Raw genomic sequence first — 10,065 nt, forward strand, 5'->3', positions numbered from 1 at the left:
TACTTCCATCTCCGTAACATCGCCCGTCTCCGCCCCTGCCTCAGCTCAGCCGCTGCTGAAACCCTCGCCCATGCCTCTGTTACCTCCAGACGCGACTATTCCAACTCACTCCTGGCCGGCCTCCCACATTCCACCCTACGTAAACTTGAGGTCATCCAAAACTCGGCTGCCCCGTGTCCTAACTCGCACCAAGTCCCATTCGCCCATCACCCCCTGTGCTCGCTGACCTACATTGGCTCCTGGTTAAGCAGCACCTCGATTTCAAAATTCTCCATCCTTGTTTTCAAAACCCCTCCTCGCCCCCTCCCTATCTCTGTGACCGCCTCCAGCCCCCTACAACCCTCCCTATCTCTGTGACCGCCTCCAGCCCCTACAACCCTCCCTATCTCTGTAACCTCCTCCAGCCCCTACAACCCTCCCTATCTCTGTAACCTCCTCCAGCCCCTACAACCCTCCCTATCTCTGTAACCTCCTCCAGCCCCCTACAACCCTCCCTATCTCTGTAACCTCCTCCAGCCCCTACAACCCTCCCTATCTGTGGAACCTCCTCCAGCCTCCTACAACCCTCCCTATCCCTGTAACCTCCTCCAGCCCCTACAACCCTCCCTATCTCTGTAACCTCCTCCAGCCCCTACAACTCTCCCTATCTCTATAACCTCCTCCAGCCCCTACAACCCTCCCTATCTCTGTAACCTCCTCCAGCCCCTACAACCCTCCCTATCTCTGTAACCTCCTCCAGCCCCTACAACCCTCCCTATCTCTGTAACCTCCTCCAGCCCCTACAACCCTCCCTATCTCTGTAACCTCCTCCAGCCCCTACAACCCTCCTTATCTCTGTAACCTCCTCCAGCCCCTACAACCCTCCCTATCTCTGTAACCTCCTCCAGCCCCTACAACCCTCCCTATCTCTGTAACCTCCTCCCCCCCTACAACCCTCCCTATCGCTGTAACCTCCTCCAGCCCCCTACAACCCTCCCTATCTCTGTAACCTCCTCCAGTCCCTACAACCCTCCCTATCTCTGTAACCTCCTCCAGCCCCTACACCCCTCCCTATCTCTGTAACCTCCTCCAGCCCCTACAACCCTCCCTATCTCTGTAACCTCCTCCAGCCCCTACAACCCTCCCTATCTCTGTAACCTCCTCCAGCCCCTACAACCCTCCCTATCTCTGTGACCTCCTCCAGCCCCTACAACCCTCCCAGATCTCTGCGCTCCTCCAATTCTGGCCTCTTGCGCATCCCCCGATTTCCATCGCTCCACCATTGGCGACCGCGCCAGGGCCCCCGAGCTCTGGAATTCCCTCCCTAAACCTCTCCGCCTCTCTCTCTCCTCCTTTAAGACGCTCCTTAAAACCGACCTCTTTGACCCAGCTTTTGGGCGCCGGTCCCTAATATCTCCTTATGTGGCTCAGGGTCAGATTTTTTGTCTTTTATGAGCCTTGGGACGTTTTACTACATTAAAGGTGCTATATAAATACAAGTTGTTGTTGTTGTCATTTAGCCTTATCCTTAAAACAAGTTCCAAGGACCAGGAAACACTGAGGCGCCTGATTAATATCTTTCATTCATAAAATCATTGATGCAAACCATTACCTGCCGCGCCCATGAGACTGGCACCGAAGGTACTCGTGAGCAACGGACTCATCGGGTGTCCACACAGTGGCCTAATCTAGTCTAGGTTCAGTGGGTAACACACTCGCCTCTGAGTCAGAAGGTTGTGGGTTCAAGTCTCACTCCAGAGACTTGAGCACAAAAATCTAGATGGACACTCCAGTGCAGTGCTGAGGGAGTGTCGGAGGGGCGGTACTGAGGGAGCGCCGCACTGTCGGAGGGGCAGTACTGAGGGAGCGCCGCACTGTCGGAGGGGCAGTACTGAGGGAGCGCCGCACTGTCGGAGGGGCAGTACTGAGGGAGCGCCGCACTGTCGGAGGGGCAGTACTGAGGGAGCGCCGCACTGTCGGAGGGGCAGTACTGAGGGAGCGCCACACTGCCGGAGGGGCGGTACTGAGGGAGCGCCGCACTGTCGGAGGGGCAGTACTGAGGGAGCGCCGCACTGTCGGAGGGGCAGTACTGAGGGAGCGCCACACTGCCGGAGGGGCGGTACTGAGGGAGCGCCGCACTGTCGGAGGGGCAGTACTGAGGGAGCGCCACACTGTCGGAGGGGCGGTACTGAGGGAGCACCGCACTGTCGGAGGGGCAGTACTGAGGGAGCGCCACACTGTCGGAGGGGCGGTACTGAGGGAGCACCGCACTGTCGGAGGGGCAGTACTGAGGGAGCGCCACACTGTCGGAGGGGCGGTACTGAGGGAGCGCCGCACTGTCGGAGGGACGGCACTGAGGGAGCGCCGCACTGTCGGAGGGGCGGCACTGAGGGAGCGCCGCACTGTCGGAGGGGCGGTACTGAGGGAGCGCCGCACTGTCGGAGGGGCGGTACTGAGGGAGCGCCACACTGTCGGAGGGGCGGTACTGAGGGAGCGCCGCACTGTCGGAGGGACGGCACTGAGGGAGCGCCGCACTGTCGGAGGGACGGCACTGAGGGAGCGCCGCACTGTCGGAGGGGCGGCACTGAGGGAGCGCCGCACTGTCGGAGGGGCAGTACTGAGGGAGCGCCGCACTGTCGGAGGGGCGGTACTGAGGGAGCGCCGCACTGTCGGAGGGACGGCACTGAGGGAGCGCCGCACTGTCGGAGGGGCGGCACTGAGGGAGCGCCGCACTGTCGGAGGGACGGCACTGAGGGAGCGCCGCACTGTCGGAGGGGCGGCACTGAGGGAGCGCTGCACTGTCGGAGGGGCGGCACTAAGGGAGCGCCGCACTGTCGGAGGGGCGGTACTGAGGGAGCGCCGCACTGTCGGAGGGACGGCACTGAGGGAGCGCCGCACTGTCGGAGGGGCGGCACTGAGGGAGCGCTGCACTGTCGGAGGGGCGGCACTGAGGGAGCGCCGCACTGTCGGAGGTGCCGTCCTTCAGATGAGACGTTAAACCGAGGCCCCGTCTGCCCTCTCAGGTGGACGTAAAAGATCCCACGGCCACTGTTGGAAGAAGAGCAGGGGGGAGTTCTCCCTGGTGTCCTGGGGCCCAATATTTATCCCTCAATCAACATCAGTAAAACAGACGATCTTGTCATTTATCACATTGCTGTTTGTGGGAGCTTGCTGTGCGCAAATTGTCTGCCGCGTTTCCCACAATACAACAGTGACCACACTTCAAAAAAAGTCCTTCATTGGGTGTGAAGAGCTTTGGGACGTCCTGAGGTGGTGAAAGGCGGGTAAATGCAAGTCTTTCTTTCTTAACATCTCACCACATTGAATGGCATTCCTACTGCACCTGAACAATATCATCAATCTCTGACCATTGTTCGCCCTTCAGACCTGGCCTTCATCCTTATCTAGTCTTGACACATCCCCCATAGGCCATTCAGCCCCTCCCGCCGGCTCCGCCATTCAATTAGATCTTGGCTCAGTTCCATTTAACTGCCTCGGTTCCACAACCCTAATGTAGGAAACACGGCAGCATACTTGCGCACAGCACGATCCCACACACAGCAATGTGTTAATGACCAGATCATCTGTTTTACTGATGTAGGTCGTGGGATAATTATCGGTCTTAGGACACAGGGGAGAACTCCCGCCCCCGGCCCCGCTCCTCTTCCAGTTCCGGCCGTGGGATCTTTTACGTCCACCTGAGAGGGCAGACAGGGCCTCGGGGTTTAATGTCTCATCCGAAAGATGGCACCTCCGACAGTGCGGCGCTCCCTCAGTACTGCCCCTCCGACAGTGTGGCGCTCCCTCAGTACCGCCCCTCCGACAGTGCGGCACTCCCTCAGTACTGCCCCTCCGACAGTGCGGCGCTCCCTCAGTACCGCCCCTCCGACAGTGCGGCGCTCCCTCAGTACCGCCCCTCCGACAGTGCGGCGCTCCCTCAGTACCGCCCCTCCGACAGTGCGGCTCTCCCTCAGTACCGCCCCTCTGACAGTGCGGCACTCCCTCAGTACCGCCCCTCCGACAGTGCGGCGCTCCCTCAGTACCGCCCCTCCGACAGTGCGGCGCTCCCTCAGTACCGCCCCTCCGACAGTGCGGCGCTCCCTCAGTACCGCCCCTCTGACAGTGCGGCGCTCCCTCAGTACTGCCCCTCCGACAGTGCGGCGCTCCCTCAGTACCGCCCCTCTGACAGTGCGGCGCTCCCTCAGTACTGCCCCTCCGACAGTGCGGCGCTCCCTCAGTACCGCCCCTCCGACAGTGCGGCGCTCCCTCAGTACCGCCCCTCCGACAGTGCGGCGCTCCCTCAGTGCAGGCACCGGGTGAGTGTTGGGCCTGGATTATGGGTCTCGAGCCTCTGGAGTGGGGGCTCGAACCCACGACCTCCAGACTCCGAGGCGAGAGAGGGAGTCCCACTGAGCCACGTCCGGCACTTTTAAGTCCTACAACTCTGATGGAATCAGTAAAATGAGTATATGTGCTTCTATGGCAATTCGACCTGGGGAGTGTACTTATCCGCTGCGCTGTGCCTTGTCCACAGGTCCACTGCGGGCGCTATGTGAACGAGCACATGGTGATTCACGGGATGAACAACAAGCACCTCCTGGTCCTCAGCTACGCCGACCTCTCCGTCTGGTGTTACGGCTGCGATTCGTACGTTCACAACGAGGTAAGACCCTTCCTTTGAATTGTCTACCCCCCCCTCCACCTCCCCCAGCCCATCATCTCCCCAATCCCCCCCTCCGTTCTCCTCCCCATCCCTACAACCCCCTGCCCTTCCGATGTTACTGTTCCACACGAGCCTCCTCCCGCCCCCTCTTCATCTCACCCCATCACCATATTCTTCTACTCCTTTCTCACTCATGTGTTTATCCAGCTTATCTTAAACGCATTTACACTATTCGCCTCGACCACTCCCTGTGGGAGCGAGTTCCACATTCTCACCACTCTCCGGGGAAAGAAGTTTCTTCTGAATTCCCGATTGGATTTATTAGTGACTCTCTCATATTGATGGCCCCTAGTTCTGGTCTTCCCCACAATTGGAAACATCTCCTCCACGTCTACTCTATCGAAACCCCTTCATAATCTAGAGAAACGAGCCCCAGCCTGTTCAATCTTTCCTGATAGTTATAATCTCTCATTTCTGGTATCATCCTAATGAATCTTCTCTGCACCCTCTCCAGTGCCTCGATATCCTTTCTCTAATATGGCGACCAGTACTGTGCGCAATATTCCAAGTGTGATATGGAGACCAGAACTGTGCACAGTGCTCCAAGTGTGATATGGAGACCAGAACTGTGCACAGTGCTCCAAGTGTGATATGGAGACCAGAACTGTGCACAGTATTCCAGGTGTGATATGGAGACCAGAACTGTGCACAGTGCTCCAAGTGTGATATGGAGACCAGAACTGTGCACAGTGCTCCAAGTGTGATATGGAGACCAGAACTGTGCACAGTGCTCCAAGTGTGATATGGAGACCAGAAATGTGCACAGTGCTCCAAGTGTGATATGGAGACCAGAACTGTGCACAGTGCTCCAAGTGTGATATGGAGACCAGAACTGTGCACAGTGCTCCAAGTGTGATATGGAGACCAGAACTGTGCACAGTGCTCCAAGTGTGATATGGAGACCAGAACTGTGCACAGTGCTCCAAGTGTGATATGGAGACCAGAACTGTGCACAGTGCTCCAAGTGTGATATGGAGACCAGAACTGTGCACAGTATTCCAAGTGTGATATGGAGACCAGAACTGTGCACAGTATTCCAAGTGTGATATGGAGACCAGAACTGTGCGCAGTGCTCCAAGTGTGATATGGAGACCAGAACTGTGCACAGTATTCCAAGTGTGATATGGAGACCAGAACTGTGCACAGTGCTCCAAGTGTGATATGGAGACCAGAACTGTGCACAGTGCTCCAAGTGTGATATGGAGACCAGAACTGTGCACAGTGCTCCAAGTGTGATATGGAGACCAGAACTGGGCACAGTGCTCCAAGTGTGATATGGAGACCAGAACTGTGCACAGTATTCCAGGTGTGATATGGAGACCAGAACTGTGCACAGTGCTCCAAGTGTGATATGGAGACCAGAACTGTGCACAGTGCGCCAAGTGTGATATGGAGACCAGAACTGTGCACAGTGCTCCAAGTGTGGTATGGAGACCAGAACTGTGCACAGTGCTCCAAGTGTGATATGGAGACCAGAACTGTGCACAGTGCTCCAAGTGTGGTATGGAGACCAGAACTGTGCACAGTGCTCCAAGTGTGATATGGAGACCAGAACTGTGCACAGTGTTCCAAGTGTGATATGGAGACCAGAACTGTGCACAGTGCTCCAAGTGTGATATGGCGACCAGAACTGTGCACAGTGCTCCAAGTGTGATATGGAGACCAGAACTGTGCACAGTGCTCCAAGTGTGATATGGAGACCAGAACTGTGCACAGTGCTCCAAGTGTGATATGGAGACCAGAACTGTGCACAGTATTCCAGGTGTGATATGGAGACCAGAACTGTGCACAGTGCTCCAAGTGTGATATGGAGACCAGAACTGTGCACAGTGCTCCAAGTGTGATATGGAGACCAGAACTGTGCACAGTGCTCCAAGTGTGATATGGAGACCAGAACTGTGCACAGTGCTCCAAGTGTGATATGGAGACCAGAACTGTGCACAGTGCTCCAAGTGTGATATGGAGACCAGAACTGTGCACAGTATTCCAAGTGTGATATGGAGACCAGAACTGTGCACAGTATTCCAAGTGTGATATGGAGACCAGAACTGTGCGCAGTGCTCCAAGTGTGATATGGAGACCAGAACTGTGCACAGTATTCCAAGTGTGATATGGAGACCAGAACTGTGCACAGTGCTCCAAGTGTGATATGGAGACCAGAACTGTGCACAGTATTCCAGGTGTGATATGGAGACCAGAACTGTGCACAGTGCTCCAAGTGTGATATGGAGACCAGAACTGTGCACAGTGCGCCAAGTGTGATATGGAGACCAGAACTGTGCACAGTGCTCCAAGTGTGGTATGGAGACCAGAACTGTGCACAGTGCTCCAAGTGTGATATGGAGACCAGAACTGTGCACAGTGCTCCAAGTGTGGTATGGAGACCAGAACTGTGCACAGTGCTCCAAGTGTGATATGGAGACCAGAACTGTGCACAGTGTTCCAAGTGTGATATGGAGACCAGAACTGTGCACAGTGCTCCAAGTGTGATATGGAGACCAGAACTGTGCACAGTGCTCCAAGTGTGATATGGAGACCAGAACTGTGCACAGTGCTCCAAGTGTGATATGGAGACCAGAACTGTGCACAGTGCTCCAAGTGTGATATGGAGACCAGAACTGTGCACAGTGCTCCAAGTGTGATATGGAGACCAGAACTGTGCACAGTGCTCCAAGTGTGATATGGAGACCAGAACTGTGCACAGTGCTCCAAGTGTGATATGGAGACCAGAACTGTGCGCAGTGCTCCAAGTGTGATATGGAGACCCGAACTGTGCACAGTGCTCCAAGTGTGATATGGAGACCAGAACTGTGCACAGTGCTCCAAGTGTGATATGGGGACCAGAACTGAGCACAGTGCTCCAAGTGTGATATGGAGACCAGAACTGTGCACAGTGCTCCAAGTGTGATATGGAGACCAGAACTGTGCACAGTGCTCCAAGTGTGATATGGACACTAGAACTGTGCACAGTGCTCCAAGTGTGATATGGAGACCAGAACTGTGCACAGTGCTCCAAGTGTGATATGGAGACCAGAACTGTGCACAGTGCTCCAAGTGTGATATGGACACTAGAACTGTGCACAGTGCTCCAAGTGTGATATGGAGACCAGAACTGTGCACAGTGCTCCAAGTGTGATATGGACACTAGAACTGTGCACAGTGCTCCAAGTGTGATATGGAGACCGGAACTGTGCACAGTCCCTCTAGAAATAATCCCTAGTCCTTCGTTTGCTTTTTTTATGGCCTTATTAACCGGCGTCGCTACTTTGAGTGATTTGTGTATCTGTACGCCCAGATCCCTCTGCTCTTCTACCCCATTTAGACACTGATTTTCCAAGGAGTACGTGGCCTCCTTATTTCCGATTTGTAACGTGTTATAAGATCTCTGTCTCTCTCTCTCTGTCTTTGCCAGGTGCTGTTACCAGTCAAGGAGGCAGCCCACATGCTGAAGTTTGGAGAGGAGTTGGGCGGAACGAACTGAAATCTGTACGGTGCACGGAGCAGGGTTGCTGAAGCTCTCCCTACTCCCCCATCGCCCTCGCTGTCACTCTCCCTCTCCCCACCCCACCCCCACCAAAAGACTGGCACGCTCCTCTCCACTGTGCCTCAGAGCGGGCGCGATCGCCAGGCACAGGCCCGGGCGCTTGGCACCGAATACCGACGTAAATGCATTCCCGACAGACGCCCGCGGAGCTTCCCAGGCCCGCTCCTGATCCCGCTCCTCGTTTCCGGCCGGTGTTTGGGCCCCCTCGAGGCCATCTGCAGAGGTCAACGCTGCTGCGGGAGAGGGGAGGGCGAGAGCGAGCCCTTCACAGAACAGGGCAGGCCGCCCCCATCAGGAAGGCATGTTTTGACACCGCACGCGACAGTTGGTTATGAAGAATTGTAATTAAATGCCTTTTTTTTCACCCCCTCCATCGCGACCTGTGACGTTGGTGTTTCTTAAAGTGACAGGCTCCCGCTTCCGTCTCCGCGGAGTCCTCCGTTAGTGGGGGGAGTGGTGACGACACTACAGCTGGGCTCAGTGCCCCTGGCTGAGGGAGGGGAAGAGACAGCCATCGACAACCGCCCCCCCCCCCCCCGACGATAAGTGGGTTTATGCGCAGAATTTGACGGTGGGGGGGAGGGGGGGTGTCTCAAAGCAGGATTGGCCTCAGCCGTGACGACGCTTCTGCAGTCGAATAGCCCTCCGACGCTCACCGTGTCACCTCGCACATGGGGAGTGGACACTTGAGTAAGGAATCGGCGGGGGCCAGCAAGAATTCACGCCCACAGGAGAGGAAGAAGCACTGGGCGACGATTCGGGCTCCCTGTTCCTTCACTCCGCTGCCGTCTCGCACACTCCCTCACTCGCCCATCTCTTTATCGCAGTTCTGTCCCTCCCCGCTCTTGCACTGTGTCGAACGCTCATCTGTCTCCCTTGTTCCTTCCCCTTCGATTTTTGAAGTTCTCATCCTTGTAGTGGACACCACACCTTCGGAAGGGTATACTGACCTTGGAGCGAGTGCAGCGTAGGTTTACCAGAATGATACCCGGACTCCAAGGGTTAAGTTACGAGGAGAGATTACACAAACTAGGGTTGTATTCCCTGGACTTTAGAAGGTTAAGGGGCGATCTGATCGAAGTTTTCAGGATATTAAAGGGAACTGATAGGGTAGAGAGAGAGAAACTATTTCCGCTGGTTGGGGAGTCTCGGACTAGGGGGCAGAGTCTCAAAATTAGAGCCAGACCTTTCAGGAGTGAAGTTAGGAAACACTTCGACACACAAAGGGTGGTAGAAGTTTGGAACTCTCTTCCGCAAACGGCAATTGATGCCGGGGATCAATTGTTAATTTTAAATCGGAGATTGATAGATTTCTGTCAACCAAAGGTATTAAAGGATACGGGGCAAAGGCGGGTAGATGGCGTGAGGTCACAGATCAGCCATGATCTCATTCAATGGCAGAACAGGCTCGAGGGGGCTGAACGGCCTCCTCCTGTTCCTAATGTAACAGGCTCAAGGGGGCTGAATGGCCTCCTCATGTTCCTAATGTAACAGGCTCGAGGGGGCTGAATGGCCTCCTCCTGTTCCTAATGTAACAGGCTCGAGGGGGCTGAATGGCCTCCTCCTGTTCCTAATGTCACAGGCTCGAGGGGCTGAATGGCCTCCTCCTGTTCCTAATGTAACAGGCTCGAGGGGGCTGAATGGCCTCCTCATGTTCCTAATGTAATAGGCTCGAGGGGCTGAATGGCCTCCTCCTGTTCCTAATGTAACAGGCTCGAAGGGGCTGAACGGCCTCCTCCTGTTCCTAATGTAACAGGCTCGAGGGGGCTGAACGGCCTCCTCCTGTTCCTAATATAACAGGCTCAAGGGGCTGAATGGC

The 10,065-nt window shown here is 55.7% G+C and overlaps 1 protein-coding gene across 1 annotated transcript in view; it reads left to right on the forward strand.

The window, feature by feature from the left end:
* The window catches only part of hdac6 (histone deacetylase 6), a 224,721-nt gene extending 216,104 nt beyond the window's left edge, over nt 1–8,617 (forward strand). The window contains exons 31-32 of the mRNA XM_085978338.1: nt 4,514–4,642; nt 8,115–8,617. Coding sequence (XP_085834464.1) covers nt 4,514–4,642; nt 8,115–8,183 — 198 coding nt within the window. The 3' untranslated portion in view covers nt 8,184–8,617. The remainder of the gene's footprint in view (nt 1–4,513; nt 4,643–8,114) is intronic.
* The last annotated feature ends 1,448 nt before the right edge of the window (nt 8,618–10,065 follow it).

The sequence above is a fragment of the Somniosus microcephalus genome, unplaced genomic scaffold (genome assembly GCF_052327205.1).
Source record: "Somniosus microcephalus isolate GS21.2 unplaced genomic scaffold, FLI_Smic_1.0 unresolved_chr7, whole genome shotgun sequence".
Taxonomy (NCBI): Eukaryota; Metazoa; Chordata; class Chondrichthyes; order Squaliformes; family Somniosidae; genus Somniosus; species Somniosus microcephalus.